At 45.0% G+C, this 19,483-nt stretch overlaps 1 protein-coding gene across 1 annotated transcript in view; it reads right to left on the minus strand.

Moving 5' to 3' along the window:
• Positions 1–19,483, minus strand: part of LOC147435154 (dihydrolipoyllysine-residue succinyltransferase component of 2-oxoglutarate dehydrogenase complex 2, mitochondrial-like) — a 126,260-nt gene that overhangs the window by 51,696 nt on the left and 55,081 nt on the right. Inside the window, exons 3-4 of the mRNA XM_086488260.1 lie at positions 13,352–13,385; positions 13,203–13,230 (exon numbers count right to left, since the gene is read on the minus strand). Of these exons, the coding sequence (XP_086344386.1) occupies positions 13,203–13,230; positions 13,352–13,385 (62 nt within the window). The remainder of the gene's footprint in view (positions 1–13,202; positions 13,231–13,351; positions 13,386–19,483) is intronic.

Here is a 19,483-nt window from a genome sequence, read left to right on the forward strand (position 1 = left end):
AAAATGGGCCTGCTTGCTGAACCTGCAGATAATGGTCCATATACCATCATTCCCTGTTGGCGTCCTTGGAAGATCAAAGATAAAGTCCATAGCAATGCTTTCCCATGGCTTATCCGGAATCGGCAGTGGTTGTAACAACCCTGGTGCCTTTTGCCTGTCAAACTTGACCTTTTGGCAAACTATGCATGCTCGCACAAAGGCATCCACATCTCTCCTCAAGGTAGGCCAATAGAAGAACGTCTCTACCGCTTTAACTGTTGCATCAATGCCACGATGCCCTGCATACGGTGGGACATGACTCTCTTCCATGACCTTATGTCGCAGTGGCCTAGTGACACAAAGTCTGCCATGCATCATCATAAAACCATCTCTGAGGAGGTAGTGCTCGTGATGTTGCCCCTCTTGTAACTGTTCAAAGATCCTTGCAAAATCTTCATCAGTAGTATACTGTTCCTTCATGTCATCTAACTCATGATGATAAGGAATTGACACAGCTGAAATTTGTGGCTTTCTTGATAACGGGTCAGCCACAACATTCTTCTTGCCTTCCACATGCATAATCTGGAAGTGGAACATGGAAAGAATGTTTGCCCATCGCATATGCTTTTCGGATAACTTTGACTGTGTCAAGAAGTATCGCAAGGTCTGATGATCTGTTTGGACAACAAAATCAGCACCTAAGAGGTAGTGCTTCCAGCTAGAAAGCGCATGAATCACGGCCAAGAGCTCTTTCTCATAGACTTGCATAGTCCTCTCTGGCCCTTGCAAAATTCGGCTTTCATAGGCTACTACCCGTCCGTCTTGCATTAGCACTGCTCCGATGCTACTGCCACACGCGTCACACTGGACCACAAATGACTTCCTGAGATCTGGCAAAACAATAACTGGATCTGAAGTCAACTTTTCCTTTAAGAGACTAAAAGCTGAAATCTCTTTTTGGGTCCATCTGAAAGTGACCTCTTTCTTTTGCAATGCGTGAAGAGGCGATGCTATCTCTGCAAAATTTCTGATAAACCTTCTATAGTAGGAACACAATCCCAAGAAGCTTCTGACATCGTGCACAGTCTTCAAGTCTGGCCATGTCTTAATAGCTTCAACCTTTGCGGGATCCATTCTAACACCATCCTTTGAGACTATGTGGCCCAGAAAGTGGATCTCTTCAAGGAAGAATTCACTTTTCTTAGGATTGACAAGTAACCTCTGACTGCGCAGCTCTTCGAACACAATGGTCAAGTGACGCCTATGCTCCTCTTCATTCTTCGAATACACAATCATGTCATCGAAGAATGTTCCAACAAACTGTTGATGCGAGCGGAAAATCCGGTCCATCATTCTGTTGAACGTGGCAGGAGCATTTGTTAGCCCAAACGGCATCACTAGAAACTCATAAAGACCAAATGTCGTTCTAAACGCAGTCTTGTGCACATCCTCTGGGCTTATACGAATCTGATGGTACCCACTCTTCAGGTCTATCCTGCTGAAAATTGCAGCACCCTCTAAACGATCGAGAATATCATCAATGCGAGGAATAGGAAACCTATTCTTGATGGTATTCTTATTCAACGCACGGTAATCAATACACATGCGCCATGAGCCATCCTTCTTCTGCACTAGGAGCACTGGGGAGCAAAAGGGTGAAGAACTAGGCTGAATCAGCCCCTTCTCTAATAACTCCTCAACCTGGCCCATAATCTCTTTCTGCTGCGCCGCACTAACCCTGTAGGGAGGTCTATTTGGTGGGCTACACCCTGGCACCAAATCTATCCGATGGTCCTCAAGTCTCTCTGGCGGCAATTGCGACGGTAATGAATCAAAAAAACAGTCACTAAACTTTTGCAAAAATGCTGACCTTTCTTTATCTAACACAGATAAATTTGCTGATCCTTAAATGAAACCGGCCCGTAGGGCGGTAGGCGTTGGCTTTCACCCGAAATTCTTTACTTTATACACACACACAGAGCACTTTGCAAAGAGAACCTGCGACGGGAGTTAACACTTGAATACACACACGGCTCGGAAGCTAGAATGCTCCGAGCAGACGCCGACAACCTGTAGGCCCCAAAATTGGCGCCCCTTTCGGTATTTCTTTATTCTTTAGGAGGGTAAATTACAAGGTAAGGTCCTGGGAATCCTTCACGTGTATCCACCTAGATACCATTTGATTTGGCCAAATTTCGGCAGCATAACAGCCCCAAAACTTGCGCGAAACCAATTCCCCTGCTGGAACTCGCTTGCACTGTCGTATACCCTCTGATTCCTGTCCAAAAACAGTAAATTCAGCACGCTGTATTTACTGGTTTTTGCCCTGTTTTCAGCCCCAAACAGTCCCCTAACTGTCCTTTGCCAATGGGGCACGATTCCCAATGATCCTGGCGTCCGTACGGCTGAAAAACAGTGAATTTACAGCGCATACACAGCGCTGATTTTGCACCTGTACGGTGAGGTTATGACCCTCACCAGTGCCTGCTTTGGAGTAGCAATTAGCTACCCCTGTTCCTGCTTAAGGAGGCTCTTGCCTCAGCACAAAAGCATGAACCCACACAACTGTACATCAGTCAAATGAGTAGCCCTCTTGTGGGGCATCACATAACTGCACGTAGGGGAGAGAGAGAGCAGTGTGTAGTGTGCAGGGCATCACTCCTAGCACCACACTGTACATGAGAGGGAAAGAAAGCACTCCATAGCTCTTAACCTGTGACAGGTTGCAAATGAGGCCTCTCCCAGCATAAAAATCAGCGCCCATTTTTCTGCATGAGGCAAGTTCATGAGTTTTTGCCACTTGGCGCATTTACAAGCATTTGCCCGTTTCGGGTTTGCCGCTTAAAAATATCCTAACCGGTTGCCCAGTTGACTTCGCGGCAGAGTTGTAAAATGTTCCCCTAGTCATACCGGAGGTAATGACGCGAACACATTTCACGGCCCAAAATAGCAATTCCCTAAATTTTAGGAGATGCTTCGGTTGGGCTCCCACTGGTCTTCTGACCACCTATCCTCATTGGGACCGCATCCAAAAGTGCAATGTGGCCCAACTGTCGGATACTTTTTGTTGGTAGTCCCACCTTGACTTTACGCCTTAATTGAGTTCACTTCCTAGTATCCACCAACTTGCTAAGTGCGACAGGGGGACCTATATGATCTTGCTCTGAGCCTAGACATCCTCTTACCATACGAATTCCAGTGCCGACCACTTCCCGTCTGCGGGTGAATCTACCGTTCACATTGGCCATACAATGTCCGACCGTTTGCTACTTCAAAAAGAGGGTCTTAAACAAATAAAATAAACCCCATTGGAAAGAAACCAACAACCAAGGTTAGCAGTTGCCACATCTCTGTGACATGGTTAATAACTGCCACGTCCTCGTGACAGGAGCCAAGGCCAATTTCATCTCGACTGAATTGGCAGCTCGCCTTGGGATTACGCCGAAAGAGATGAGACCACCAGCCAAGGTAGTTCTAGCGGCACTAGGACGGGATGTTTCCATTACATCTATCATAGGCAAACTTCGGTTGCATTGTGACAGGTATGTAGGACACGAGGACTTCTTGTCACGTGCACATCTAACACTATGTGCATGTGGACAAGTTGTTCGTACATCTAGGGTTTAAGTAGCCTAGGAAGTGTTCTGGCAACCATGTGAGCCTGTACGCGAGCCGTGCATGTCCAGACACTTAGAGTAGCTGCATGCCCTCTAATTGCACAATCCGTGATCACTAGCATCAGTACCCAGTACCCACCATGAGCATGTTCCTCCGCATGGACCAATTTTGCGACTGCATGTGAAACACCTCTTATAAGTCATTTTCATAATAAGGGAGTTATTAATTTCCAAATCGTGGGGCATCACAATGACTGCTCGACCCAGCATTTGGGAGGTATAAAAGGAGACCCAAGGCGCCAGTAGATAGCAGAAGAGGCAAAGACAAGCTTTTCCTCAGGGCCAGCAGTGCTAGCCTTTTTACACCAGCAAGACTTAGCGTTTGCAGACCAGAAAACCTGCGTTTTCAGCCACGAAGACCAGCGTTTTCAGATGAGCCCTTCACCTCGTCGAACCGCTCACATCCGGTAGCAGAACCTCGCGGTAGACATCCTGTCGCAGCACATCAGATAGTGTTTTCTGTTTTCAGCCCTAAGCAAATAGCATTTTTGCAGTCCTCTGCCTTGCAGGCCTTGGCGGTAGCAAATCAGCCTTTGCCTCGCAGAAGTAACAGATCCATAGCATCAGCACCTAGCGTTTTCAGACTTCAGCCATCAACATAGCAGATCTCGACCTCAAGTGGGACACCATCATCGTCATTGTCACAATCACCATCGTCGTCGTCGACAACGACATCGTCATCGTCGTCGTCGTCAAGTACCACAGTATCTAGAAGCATTGTACCAGACCTTTGTGCAATCTAAAGCAAATACCTCTCTAGCAATAGAGGGGGGGGGGGGGGGGGGGGGGGGGGGGGGGGGGGGGCCTTCGAGGAGGGTTTGGGAACCCATTTGATCTCGTCTCTCTCTCTCTCTCTCTCTCTCTCTCTCTCTCTCTCTCTCTCTCTCTCTCTCTCTCTCTCTCTCTCTCTCTCTCTCTCTCTCTCTGCACTCACAGATCACTCATCACGAGCCATACTACTTGAATAAAACAAGGTCACAATACGTTTACTATTTACATGACCATAACACTGCATGAGAGACTCATCTACAAGATCATGAGATACTCCGGACAAAGTAGTATTCTCACTGAGTGCATTCACAGATGATATGGATTATGTGGGTTCTTTAGGTGCTTTCTTAGGACAATCTCTTTTAATGTGACAGTCAAAACATCTTTTGTCTCGAGCATATTCGGCTCGTTCTTCAAGAGTTAACCTACCTCCTAAAATTCCTTGAGAAGATTTTTCATCAAGCGTCAACTTAGGGGTGTCCTGAGTTTTAGCCTTTTCGTTATCATTATGGGGAGAGTTTTGTGCTCGAGGTGTAGAAGAAGATTGAGACGAAGGCAAGTCTGACTGTGTCATTATAGTCCTTAGGGCTGAAAACTTGCACATCAAACTTGATGTACTCATCTAACCCAAAGAAGAATTACTGTCATTCTTACCATTGGTCTTACCGTACGGTTGATTCTGAGAGATACTCGACTTGCCCTCCTTCGGCTTGCCTTTGTTGTGCTTCATCTCTTGTGCTAAGGCGAGTCTAACGGTGTCATTATAGTCCTTAGGGCTGAAAACTTGCACATCAAACTTGATGTACTCAACTACCCCAGAGAGGAAAGCCTCCTTGCGATCCTCATCCGACTTACGCAATTGCACGCAAATCTGCAAAATACGGTTAGAAAAAGACATAACAAGAGTGCCATTTTGCTTTAGACCATGCAAATCTTCTTTTAACCGATCTAGGTACTACGGTGGCATGAAGCGAGCCTTGAGCTTGTCTTGGAAGTCGCCCCAACTGAAAGAGAGGGGAACGCCTTCCTCCGCATGCTCAAGATGCCCAACCAACTGTGACTCCTGCCAAGCTTGATACCAATTAATGGCATCTCCTGCTAGATACATGGCAGCCGTCAAAACTTCATTGTTGCTTGTTTTCTTGTTAGTCGCAAAGTAGGCATTAAATTGATGCAACCAAGAATGAATCATAGAAGCATCCATCTTACCATCATACTTGCTAAACGTCAACTTCTCAATGATTGGATTGTTGGAATCTTCGTCTCTACATGTGGTACTTGAAAACTCGTGAATCTCCTTGAGTGGCTCGGTCTTTTAGGAGAGTACCTGTAGGACCAACTTCTGCATGCGTTGGTCTCTCTGCACCTCTTGCTCTTAACTCCATAGCCGCTCGCTTCTCTTCGGCCGCTATGCGTTGAGCCTCGCGTGCTTGCTCACACTCTAGCTCCATAGCTGCCCTTCTTTCGTCGGCCGCTAAGCGTTGAGCTTCACGTGCTTGCTCACGCTCAAGCTCCATAGCTACCCTTCTTTCTTCACAATCGCGGTCCATCGCGGCGCGTTGTGCTTTCGCGAGAGGACGCTACTTAGAGTACTCCAAGATTTGGAGAGCTGCCTCTTACTTTAAGGGGAATGCTCGCACTTGGTGGTCCACGCTTCGTTTAAACAAGACTGCGCCAGTTAAATGGCTGAAATTTAAGAAGCTTTTTATTTCTTCTTGGTTGACGCAAGAGCATGAACGAGATATACGAGCTGCTTGGAACCATCTTCGGATGACCAAGAAAGATACAATCAATGCTTACTAAGAGATTCTGGAGCTCTTTTCTACCCGCTTCTTCATTCAAGAAGATCTCGTTCAGAGAACAGATTGAGCGGTTTACCTTGGGTCTACCTACAGAGATCCGAGATCACTGCTTGGAACAGAAGTCAACTTCTATTCACGAGTTGATGAGTCATGCGAAGCGGGGCTTTGCCATTCACTCTGGTAGTCTGACCTACCACACAGATGAGGCCATGACACAACGAGCCGAACAAAATTCTGGGAATGAAAGTAGAAAGAAAAAGAGCACTCCAGAGAAAAAGGATGCAGGACCCAAGCTTACTCATGAGGAGAGAGCTCGCTTCATCAAAGAGGGGAATTGCTTTGGATGCGGGGAGCATGGACATATCTCCGCGAAGTGCCCTAAAAATGCACAGAAAGAACAAAATGATAAAGACGACGACAGGCCTGAGAGTTCGAGAGCAGCTGAGGAACGTGGCAGAAAAGGCAGATAGAAAATCAGAACTGGTACCACATGGCGTGGGACCTACACCGAATCAAATGAATGAAAATACAAACTTTGCCGCTTTTGGGGCAAATTAGGAATCTCTTTTGAAGGAGCCAAGGCCAACTTCTTTTCACTTGGAATTGGCGGCTCGATTGGAATTACGCCCGACAGACTGACGCCACAAGCAGAGGTAGTTCGACTGGCACCCGGACCGGATGTTGCCATTACACCGAGCATTGGCAAACTTCGTTTGCAATGACAGGGGTGTTCAAGGCACGCGAGTGACGTTCTACTAGGAATCCCTTGGTACCACAAGAACTACGCCGTGGTTGACTACCAGGCCGAGAAAGCGACTTTGACAAATGAAGGGCTCGGAGATTGTACTTGATGAACTTCAGTTTTTTTTTTTACTCATTCTTTTAGGAGAGAACTGAACGATGGATAAAGGTTGAATATATTTTGACCTGAACAAAAGAACGCCAAGATTTTTCTCCACACTCATGCCGATTGCTTTTTAGAGGGCTTGAAGATCAGACCATTGACCTGATACCTAGAAGCAGGCCACCGAACCGGCCACCTTACCATGTTAGCCGAGTACAGAATGAAAAGATTATGAACCCAATGAAAGACCTCTTGGAAAAGGGTCTTGTCCAGCATAGTACTTCACCGTATTGCTCTCCACTGTTGTTTGATTTGAAGAAAGACGAATCTTGGAGAATATGCATCGATTATAGAGCTCTCAACAAAATCACCATCAAGAACAGATTTCCGATTCCTAGGATCGATGATATACTCAACAGGTTACAGGAATCCTCGTGCTTTCGCAGGATTGATATGAAGCGTGGATATAGTCATATCAGAATCGCGTCGGGAAACGTCTACAAGACAGCTTTTCGAACGACTTTTGGGTTATTTGAGTTTTTGGTGATGCCTTTTGGTTTAACCAATGCTCCTGCGACATTTAACCGGATAATTGACATGATTTTTCGAGAGTACAGACTATTTGTTGGCACTTTCTTTGATCATATCATTGTCTTCTTCAAGAATGAGGCAGAACACAGAGATCATCTGCTTCAGGTCTTTCAGACATTACGAGATCACAAGTTAGTGATTAATGCAAAGAAAAAGTGAATTTTTCCTACCAGAGATACACTTTTTGGGACACATTGTCTCGACAGCACGAGTGCAAATGGATCTAGCCAAGATAGAGACTATCCGTGATTGGCCCGAGTTGAAGAATGTCCATGAAGTTAGAAGCTTCTTGGGACTGTGTTCGTACTACAGGCGGTTCATACGAAAGTTTGCAGAGGTTGCTTCCCCTTTGCATATCTTGACACAGAAAGGAGTATCTTTCTCGTGGGGATCCACAGAGGTGACTGCCTTTCAGTCATTGAAAGAGAAATTGACTACGGGACCAGTTTTGACTTTGTCGGACTTGCAGAAGTCATTTGAAGTATATTGTGATGCTTGTGGTCGTGGTCTGGGTGCAGTCTTAATGCAAGAAGGCCATGTCATTGCTTACGAGAGCCGATTGTTCTCTAGGCAGGAGATGACAGCACAGATTTATGAGAAAGAGCTTTTGGCGGTTATCCATGCTCTTACTCAGTGGCGGCATTACCTACTCGGAGCGGATTTTACGGTCTTTACAGACCATCAGAGTTTGCGCTACTTCTTGTCACAGAAGCAGCTTTCGGAAAAGCAGATGCGGTGGGCGAACATCTTGTCATAGTTTAACTTCCAGATTGTCCATGTGTAGGGACAAAAGAATGTGGTGGCAGATGCTTTGTCTTGAAAGTCGTTAGTTCTGGCTATTTCCGCGATACATCATAGGAGCTTCGAGGATATAGTCGACCAGTATGCCACAGATACAGATTTTGCAGATATTTTCACACGGATACGGGATGGGGAGATAGTAGGAGGATACTCCATTTGGGAAGGCTACTTGATGAGAAAAACCATGTTGTGCGTTACATAGCCGTTGAGGGAAAAGGTTATGACTGAATGCCCGTGTCCACCTTTTACGGGTCACCGCGGCATTGCTACCACCAAGAAAGGGGTAGAGAGATACTTCGTTTGGCCGAGACTCAAAAAGGATGTGGAAGAGTTTGTGCGCAGTTGCTTAGTATGCCAAAAGGTCAAGTTTGACAAGCATAAGGCACAGGGATTGTTACAGCCTTTACCCATACCCACCCACCCCTGGGAAAGTATTGCAATGGATTTCATTTTTGATCTCCCGAGAACACAGAATGATCACGATGATTTTCCGATTACATGGCATGCGTGAGACGATTGTCTCCGACAGAGACCCCAAATTTACGAGTTTGCTTTGGAAGGCAATTGGGAGAACATTGGCACGCGGTTGCAGTTCTCGTCATCGTTCCACTTGCAGTCTGACGAGCAATCTGAGATTGCCAATTCAGTGGATTTAGATTTATTGAAGTCTTGTATCTCGGATCAGAAGACTCAATGGGAAAAGTACTCACCTTTGGTGGAATTTGCATGCAATAACACAATACACTCTTCGACGGGGAAGGCGCCATTTGAGAGTTGAAGGTGCTACGAAGGTTCCACCCTTCCTAAGCACGAAAGATAAGATTTTTGAAGCGGATGAATATACGCAAGACTTAGATACAGCTTTTGCCAAGGTTCGCGAGACTTTGCAGAATCTCAAGAACGACAGAAAAAGGCAGCGGATCGCCATTGTCGCGACTTGAAATTAAAGGAGGATGATTGGGTGCTCTTACGTTTTGAGAAGCCATGCCTGAGAAAAAAAAAGGGGAAGGAGAGGCTTTTTCCAAAGCTTAGTATGCGATACTACGGACCTTTCCAGATCACTAAAAAGATAAATGATGTCTCCTTCCGACTGAAACTGCCTGATACTTGGAGGATTCACAATGCATTTCATGTGAGTCTCTTGAAACCTTTTAAAGGTGATGTGTCTGATGATGAGGAGCCTGCTGAGCAACCCGAAGTGGAAGAAAACGAGGAGATCCTTGTTCCTGAACACATTTTGGCACATAAGGATACGAAGACTAAAGGTAAAGTCCGAAGGCGGTTCTTGGTTAAGTTCAAGAACTATCCTGCATTGGATGCGAAGTGGATGGAGGAGGAGGACCTAGCACATACTCCTCAGATTGTGAAACTTTACCTCGATGCTTTTGGTTTAGCATAGTCTATTCCAAACGGAACCCAGAATTCAGCTTGGCTGGAGATCTGGTGCAGTGGGATGCACAAGAGGAGAGTCACTCCGCTCCTTTGTCAACAGATACCTTGATTTAGATACTAAAGTCATTGATGTCTCTTTGAGCTTCAAGGATACTGAAAGCTGACAGTATTCTGCTGTATGACTTTATGAAATGGAATTCCTGATTATGATACTGATTTGTTCTTGACTTCTTTTAAGTGCAGGAGCTGATAGACGAAATGACTGCAGCATTTTGGTCTGATTGATCTCGAATAGACATGGTTGCAATAGGGGTTAGTCAATCGGACATCGACGAGGTCCAGATTGGATCTAGATGCGATTGCTAGCTACATTGCCGATAAATCATGGTCTAAGATCCGAATGAATGTTGAATGTCATGTGATGTCCTGTGATGTCTATTGATGTCGTGTGATGTCGTGTGATGTGACTGTCAATTTGGTACATGTGCTAGATGTGTGTTCCTAGTACGTAGGTACTAACAGTCAGTGTCGGCTAAGACGGTTTATGGATTCTATTGGTTTTGCAGACGTAATCGCGGTCGATTACAATGCTTTCAAGAGGGGGGTATGTCACAAAGTGATGACGTGGCTACCGAGGGCAAAAACCCTAATTTTTGCCAAAAACCCTAATTTCTGGAAACCCTAACCCTAACCCTAACTGCTGGCTGAAACCCTAATGCGGCTGGAAACCCTAAATTTGGAGGCTGAAATGCCATGTGGCAAGCTGTACGGATTTCCTGAAATTACGGAGCTGAAAAACAGCCCTCTGGGCGATGCAAATTTCTTGCTTTGTTGATTTGATGTGAGAGAGAGAGAGAGAGAGAGAGAGAGAGAGAGAGAGAGAGAGAGAGAGAGAGAGAGAGAGAGAAGGATACTTGCTTTATTTTATTAAAGCCACAGAGAGAGAGAGAGAGAGAGAGAGAGAGAGAGAGAGAGAGAGAGAGAGCTTGTGAGAGGATTGTGCTTTTGAATTGGAAGCTTTTGGGGCTCTGGTTTTGGGCATCCCTTGTAATCTTTAAATTAGTGGTTTAGGGCTCACTCTGGAGAGCATCTGGATGCAGAGTCTGAGAGTGAAACCCTAACCGCTCTTTGTACTTTGACATTGATTAATACAAAAAGAAATACCGAAAGGGGCGTCAGTTTATGGGGCCAATATCTCTAGGCAAGGAACTCCGCTAGGCGAGTGTTGAATCTATTGTGAACTGTGAATTGCTTTGAAGTGGTCATTTTGTGCTGTCGCGATTGATTATTGACTTGGAGTGTCCAAGTTTGTTACACATGCTAGGTGCTGGGTACTTATGCTAGTGATCATGGGTTGTGCAATCAGAGGGTATGGAGCTACTCTAAGTGTCTGGACACGCACGGCCCGCGTACAAGCTCACAAGGTTGCCAAAACACTTCTTAGGCTACCTAAACTTTAGAGGTAGGAACAGCTTGTCCACATGCACATAGGGTTAGATGTGCAGGTGACCCTTCTACATCCTGCCTTTGGAAGGGTGTGACGTTCTTTTTGGGAATCCCCTGGTACCATACGAACGGCATTATGGTCAACTACACGGCTAGGAAAGAGACATTGAAGAATGAAAAGCGTAGAGATATGATAATTGATGTAAAATTAAAGGGCGAGTCCGTCTCACTTGTATCGGCTTATCCAATTTGAGAAGGGTGTGACGTCCGTTTGGGAATCCCCTGGTACCATACGAACGGCATTATGGTCAACTACACGGCTAGGAAAGCGACATTGAAGAATGAAAAGCGTAGAGATATGATAATTGATGTAAAATTAAAGGGCTCGCTCTTTTTTATCGAGCGAGAGAGAGAGAGAGAGAGAGAGAGAGAGAGAGAGAGAGAGAGAGAGAGAGAGAGAGAGCGAGAGAAGTCGACAAGGAATAGGGAAGGGGCCAGACATTAATACCACATTTCATTTATTTCATCTCTCTTTCATGTGAGAGAAAAGTGGGCTTGAGACCGTTCATATTGCTTTCAAGGGGCCAGATAGCAAAAATACAAGATCGTAAAACCCAAATAAATTTACAACATGACATACTCCATGGGAAAGCGAAAAAATAATGATACAATCACGGGCAATGATTAGGAAAACTCTAGCTACGTGACGCCATAAATTTGCCAAAAGCACTCTTTTGGCATCAAGGCAACGTATAGAGCTCAACACTCAAGCATCATGCACCACTGCAATCTCAAAGAATGATCATGAACCTCAAGCCCTGTACATAATAAACTCTAATACTCCAGGGAGCACGGAAACCCGGTGACTAAGATGCCAACATGCCACGCACCTACTGTGTAAGCTGTCCCTGATCAAAAGTTAAAACCAGAAATGGATGCAGGTCTTCTACAGTTTTAAAAGTGGATTCCAGTCATCAAATACAAGAAACTGCAGAGGCAGGGGGGTATAAAAGATGGAAACCTGACCATCGTCAAACTCATGCACAATGTCACAAAATTGAGAAACCTGGAAGTGGCTCTATCTATATCCATGCCTGATGATAAATAGCATCCCAGAGTAATCATGGATGATCATGTAACGTGTCAAACCAAAATACAGGCTCACACCAGGGCTTGCTCCTATTGGATGGCCCAGTTTTGTCCACTGTGGGCATGTTAGCACTTTCAGCCCCTTTCTACGTTTTTCCCGCTTTTCACGATCGTGGAGCATTTTTAGGCAATGCCGGTTTGGTTTTGGCTTGCCTAAAAAACTCCTATTTCACCTAACTTACGCAGCCCCCCATCACACGTGACATTCGTTGTAAACTCACCATCTTCTGAAGCATTGTCAAAGCACTTACTGAACTATCGGTGTCCCCATACTCTTGCTGTCTACCAGCATTCTCGTATTTATGCTGCTCAGTTTGCAGGTTTTACATTCTCATTTCATTGTTTCTTTGTCTTCTCTCTCTACTCCATCATCTCTCTCTTTTGCTCCAGAGAGTGCACTAGTGCACTCCTATAAGCTCAAGATTGCTCTTCATGCATATTGAGAAATTCATGCATGATCTTGCTCCAGAAAGTGTACTCCTACTAGCTCAAGAGTTGCTGTTCATGCATGTTGAGAAATTCGAGTGAAGTGTCTCCAAAGGTCGAGACAAGGGTTGGTACAAAAAGGCGCCTCCTAAGGTCGTGACAAGGGTTGGTACAAAAAGGCGCCTCGGTCCCAAGTTATCTCAGAATTCAAAGCTAGCATTACTCACTAGAGATTGAAACCAAGATATGCAAGAAAATGCACAGGTGAGAATGTCATGCCCTCAACTAAAAGGCTACTACTTAAGTCCTTCAAAGAAAGCATACCTAGCCAGCACTTTGTCCAGTATATCACCTGCAACAGTAATAAGAAGTATGCTTGCTCAGCTTTCAAAAAATAATTTCAATCAAAACATGACACTAAAGTTTGAACTTCAATTTAACCGCACGTGCAAAGTCATGGAGCTATAGCATACCATATATGGACGACGAAGAAAGAACCCTTATAGTCTGCAATCCAAAACCAAATCCGCACCATTGACAAGAGTGAAAAAAAACCTCTCTCTCTCTCTCTCTCTCTCTCTCTCTCTCTCTCTCTCTCTCTCTCTCTCTCTCTCTCTCTCTCTCTCTCTCTCTCTCTATATATATATATATATATATATATATATATATATATATATATATATATATATATATATATATATATATATATATATATATATATATATATATATATATATGCCATTGCCCAGTTTACTATGAGGTTTTCATTGCCTCTTTAGGGATGGTTTTGGGCCACTGTCTCGAGTTATGAGGTACCAGGATCAGAGATGCCTTGGGCTGTTCTTGCTAGAGCTGCGCAGACACAGAGAGCCTCTTGAGGAGATCAGATAGAGGGAGACAGTCATAGAGGGAGATCACTGATTTCTTTCATGTGGAGACGCGCCAGTCAGAGGAGCAGGATCTAGAGCAGCCTCCAGGACCTACCTACACTAGAGGTATACTGATTGACAAGGCCATGGAGCTTGGGAGATCTGGACGCCCGCGATTGCGAGGATCATCACTGCATCGACGGAGGATTCATCAGAGGATCAGGACCATTCTAGCACCATATGGGAGACGCCCAGCCAGAGTGCTTGCTATGGAGGACATTGATGAGATGAGATTCGCCAGCGGCCGATGCTGGACATCTTGGGACCCTGATGTGCAGATGCTCCCTCACCCTCAGTCTTCATTTGCATGAGTTTGTATCATTGGATTGTTGTACTGGCTAGAGAGTCTCTAGTCAATGCCCCCCCCCCCCCCCCCCCCCCCCCCCCCCCCAGCTTGTCACTACAACTTTGAGTCTAGTTTTTCTTTCCTAGTTTTTTCATCTTTTCAGTTCTACAGATAGTGTATCAGATACACCATTTTGTAACCGTGATGGTCTCATAGGTCATTTTGGCCTTTTGTAGACGTAAATATATCATTTCATTTCTCTCTCTCTCTCTCTCTCTCTCTCTCTCTCTCTCTCTCTCTCTCTCTCTCTCTCTCTCTCTCAAGTCGGGAGACCCTATGGAGCCTGGGAACTATCGCACTATCATGATTGGACACACATTGGCACGGTTGTACGCATCTATTCTTGAGCAGCAGCTGAGTAGATGGGCAGAGAGGAAGGGGATACGCGCAGCCGGGTAGGCAAGTTTCAGGAGGGGTCTTTCTACTCTTGACCATATCTTGACACTCAGAGCCATCATTGAGGAGGGTAGATCGCGTGGGAGACGGATCTATTGCAGCTTTGTGGATTTCAGCAAAGCATTTGACACACTGCCCAGAGCTAGATTGATGCGCAGATTACAACAGATGGGAGTACCCACAGAGCTCATTTGGGGGGTCATGGCATTATACAGGTCAGTAGTGGGGCATGTACGCGCAGCCGGGTAGGCAAGTTTCAAGAGGGGTTTTTCTACTCTTCACCATATCTTGACACTCAGAGCCATCATTGAGGAGGGCAGATCGCGTAGGAGAAGGTTCTATTGCAGCTTTGTGGATTTCCGCAAAGCATTTGACACAGTGCCCAGAGCTAGATTGATGCGCAGATTACAGCAGATGGGAGTACCCACAGAGCTCATTTGGGGGGTCATGGAATTATACAGGTCAGTAATGGGGCATGTACGCACCCAAGAGGGTCTATCCACACCGGTTTACTCCACTATTGGGGTGAAGCAGGGTTGCCCGCTCTCTCCTATTCTATTTGGTATGTATGTAGATGAGGTTTCTGACTACATTGAGAGAGATGGTGATAGAGGTGCACAGCTGGCAGGGACACACTGTGACATAAAAACGCGTTTCGCCCCTCTGAAACTACGAAACGGCGAAACGGGCGAAACGTTTCGGCGAAACGAGACGATAATGTTTTATCCTCCCCTTTTGACTTGCTGACCCAAAACGGGCATTTGTGGATTTTAAAACCCATTATATAATACAAAGCCTATCCTCAAAAAATTGAACGCTACATCTATCCTCAAAAAATCGAAAGGTGGTTTTTTCGAACAGCGTGCCACGTTTACGTTTTGCAGGAAAGTCGAACGCAGGTCAAGTTTGTTGCAGAAAAGTTTGAACGCCAATGCACACGCTGATTCCAGAGTCCATACGCAGGTCCCCCGTTCTCTCTCTCTCTCTCTCTCTCTCTCTCTCTCTCTCTCTCTCTCTCTCTCTCTCTCTCTCTCTGTGCGCGTTAGTATAATTCAACCCTCTCTCCAAATTCAGCAATCAACCCTCTCTCTTTCTCTAGGTTCTCACACACACATTCAAAAATTGCGTCCTGAGAACAGCAAATTGACATCAATTTCAATTTTCTTCACTTAGAGGAAGGGAATTTCTCCAATTTCATGGCTCCTAAACAACAAGCTCAGCTTAAAGCATAGGATTTAACATTGCCCATTGCAAACTATGGCACATCCGGAAGCAGAGTTGTTTTATGCAAGCTTTGTGGAGATGTCCTTCGAGGGAGCCTTACACGAGTCACCGGTCACTTCACATGGGTGGCGGGCGTTGGTGGTCATGGATGCAAAAACATACCGGAGGCCACTTTCTTCTCCCATGGTGGCATTGAAGCAAGATGGGTGGAAGTGAAATCGATGATAAGAGCTCCCTTACCTCAAGCAATCATTGATCTCAAGTATGTGGAAGCTAAACAACTAGAAGGAGCAAACAAAGAAGTACGTGACGCTAAAAAAAGAGCTCGGGACGAAGTGCAAAATGAGGGCACTGCTACTCAAACGACAACCTCAACCGGTAATGACGGTGGCACTTCAAGCATAATTGGGGGATCGTCACAAATCAGTGAGTCAGGTGCTTTTCCATATGTTGCTTCTTCCTCGCAAATTCATGCTTATGCCAGCAAGAAGAGGCAACCCATGCCTTCTCATGTGCAAACCACACTCGCATCACGCTATGCACCAAAGCTTAAGAAAGATGTGGAGATTGCTGAGCAACAATTTTTCTATCAATGCAATCTTGCATTTAGGATTGCCCGCTCACCTGCATACCACAGATTCTACAATGCCTTAGTTATTGCAGCAGCCGCTGGTGCTACCGGACTACGTCCTGTGAATGCAGAGGCATTGCGAACAAAGCACTTAAGTAGCCAAGTGAGGCAAATCAAAAAGGAGTTGGAAGGCTTGCGAGCGTGTTGGCAACGCTATGGATGTTCCATCATATCGGATGGATGGAGTGATATTGTAAGTTTTAGCTTTCCATCACAAAGTACTTGTTCTTGCTTTATGTCGTTCACTATCAACGATTCAAATCATCTAAATGAAGTGTGTGCAATTTTTCAGAAGCGCCGCCATATGATCAACATATTGGTCTCTAGTTGTGCGGGGACCACTTTGTTGCGAGTCATTGATGCTTCTACTCCCGGATTGCGCATCACAGGTGAATGGATAACTACACATCACAGCAATGTGGTCCAAGTAGTTACTGATAATGGCTCAAATTGTGCATTGATGGGACGCATGGTAGAAGAAAAATATCCTCACATTGTGTGGACGCCATGTGCAGCACACTCTCTTGATCTTTTTTGTGAGGATATTGCAAAGCTTCCTTGGGTGGAGCCTGTCTTGGATAAGGCTATGTTCATAATTTCGTTCATCACGAAAAGGCCACAAGCTTTAGCACTCTTTCGTGATGTCTGTCAATATGAATTAGTGAAGCCTGCCAAGACAAGATTTGGCTACTTGTTCCTTGTGCTTCAGAGGTAAAAAATCTTATCTTTTTTTACACCTTAGCTTAACAATTTACAATAAATTTTTCCTGGTACTCATGAGTTATGAGCTTTCTACTTGTACAATGTAGATTGGTGCAATCAAAAGATGCTCTACGACGCTTGATTTGTAGTGTAGAGTGGGGTAATTGGTCTGGAAGCAAGAAAACAAAGGCTACTACTTTGTCGGATCACATTCTCTCAAACCATTTTTGGGAGGAGGCTGAGGCAATCAAGCTGGCGGTGTCTCCCTTATACTTCATCTTACGCTTGTTCGACCATGAAGGCACCAACATGAGCTTGGTCTACCACTACCTACAACGGTTGGGAGACTGCATGACCACTTGTGGTGCTCTTACTAGAGAGAGGTATGTAACACTCGACATGCGCAAGTTGCAACCCTCTAACATGTCATTAAGTACATTTAATTTTTTCTCCTAGGGTGGATGATCTTGCACATCTTTGGAACGAGCGATTTGCTTGGTTCCATAAACCAATCCACATCATGTCATACATGCTCAACCCTCTTTACAAGAAGCTTGAGCATTGGAATGACCGAAAACTACTTGCTGCATGGGCGGAATATATCGAAAAAGTTTACACTACTGAAGAGTGTACGACGTAAGTACGATGCATTGTCTTATAAGTAAACATTTATAAAAAAATGTCTCTCAATACACAAACAATGTATCCATCTAAGTTTTGCTTCTCATTGTTCATAGTATTGAAGAGGAATCCATTTTGTTCTCTCAAGATCGAGATTACTTTGCTCGTGTTGTTGCCTCGATACAAGATAGTAAAAGACAAGCTGTGTCATGGTGGGAGATAAATGGACGGCTTACTCCTACACTTCAGAAGCTTGCCTTGCGCACCTTATCGCAGGAGTGTACCAGTGGTGCAGCCGAGCGTATTTGGAGCATTTGCGCCGACATTCACACCAAAAAGAGAAACAGGTGTGTTGCAAGTGTAACAAGTTGCTACATTGCTTCTAAGTTCAAACTTTTCAATTGACTCTTAAGATGGCTTAACTTCTAATACTTATTGTTGTCTTGACTTTTGCAGAGTGAGTACATCTCAACTTGACAAGCTGGTGTATGTCAATGCAAATTTGAGACTGCTAGAGAAATTAAGGCTTTCAGATGGCAATGGAGAAGAGTGTACGACGTAAGTACGATGCATTGTCTTATAAGTAAACATTTATAAAAAAATGTCTCTCAATACACAAACAATGTATCCATCTAAGTTTTGCTTCTCATTGTTCATAGTATTGAAGAGGAATCCATTTTGTTCTCTCAAGATCGAGATTACTTTGCTCGTGTTGTTGCCTCGATACAAGATAGTAAAAGACAAGCTGTGTCATGGTGGGAGATAAATGGACGGCTTACTCCTACACTTCAGAAGCTTGCCTTGCGCACCTTATCGCAGGAGTGTACCAGTGGTGCAGCCGAGCGTATTTGGAGCATTTGCACCGACATTCACACCAAAAAGAGAAACAGGTGTGTTGCAAGTGTAACAAGTTGCTACATTGCTTCTAAGTTCAAACTTTTCAATTGACTCTTAAGGTGGCTTAACTTCTAATACTTATTGTTGTCTTGACTTTTGCAGAGTGAGTACATCTCAACTTGACAAGCTGGTGTATGTCAATGCAAATTTGAGACTGCTAGAGAAATTAAGGCTTTCAGATGGCAATGGAGAGGGGGTGCTCCAATGGAAGGTGAAAGATATTGATGCCTCGATCATTGAGAAGTTGGAGCGTGGCCTAGAGCGCGGGAGGCAATCGACATCAGCTTCATTCAGGCACGCACTGATGAGGATCTTGCCTATGACTTTCTTAAAGAGGAGCATACCCGATTCAGGCATGTCACACAATCCCAGGCTCGTGCTTTGCAGCTTGCTAGTGAGACTGGCACCTTGGAGGCAGATGCGGGTCCATCTCATGCGACATCTACCAGGCCTCGAGGTGGAGGGCGTTCTGGTCGAGCTACTACTACTAGGCACTCTCTGGTTATGAGAGATGTTGCCTTCCGATGACAGTGCATCTAGTAGTGACACTGATGTTGAGGAGTCTCGTAGCGACTCTTCTGAGGAGGACTCTAGCTAGTTTCTTATTGATATTTGGGCAGTTTATGTAGTATGGCCAAAACTCAGCTCATGTATTATTGGTCTTTTGGTCAGGACTCAAGATTCAGATCATGTTTTAGGAACTGCTGGTGTGATTTGACTCATGATTCTTGTAACTTGTTATGAGTACATGAGTTTAGATATTGTTATTTGGTTTGTCGTTGTAATTTATCATGGTTTTGGCTTGGCTAGGTATTTCAATTTCAATAGCTTGCTTTGTAAGAGCAAATGGGACGCCTAT

This window comes from Adiantum capillus-veneris, chromosome 18 (genome assembly GCF_014529385.1).
Source record: "Adiantum capillus-veneris isolate H3 chromosome 18, ASM1452938v2, whole genome shotgun sequence".
NCBI lineage: Eukaryota > Viridiplantae > Streptophyta > Polypodiopsida > Polypodiales > Pteridaceae > Adiantum > Adiantum capillus-veneris.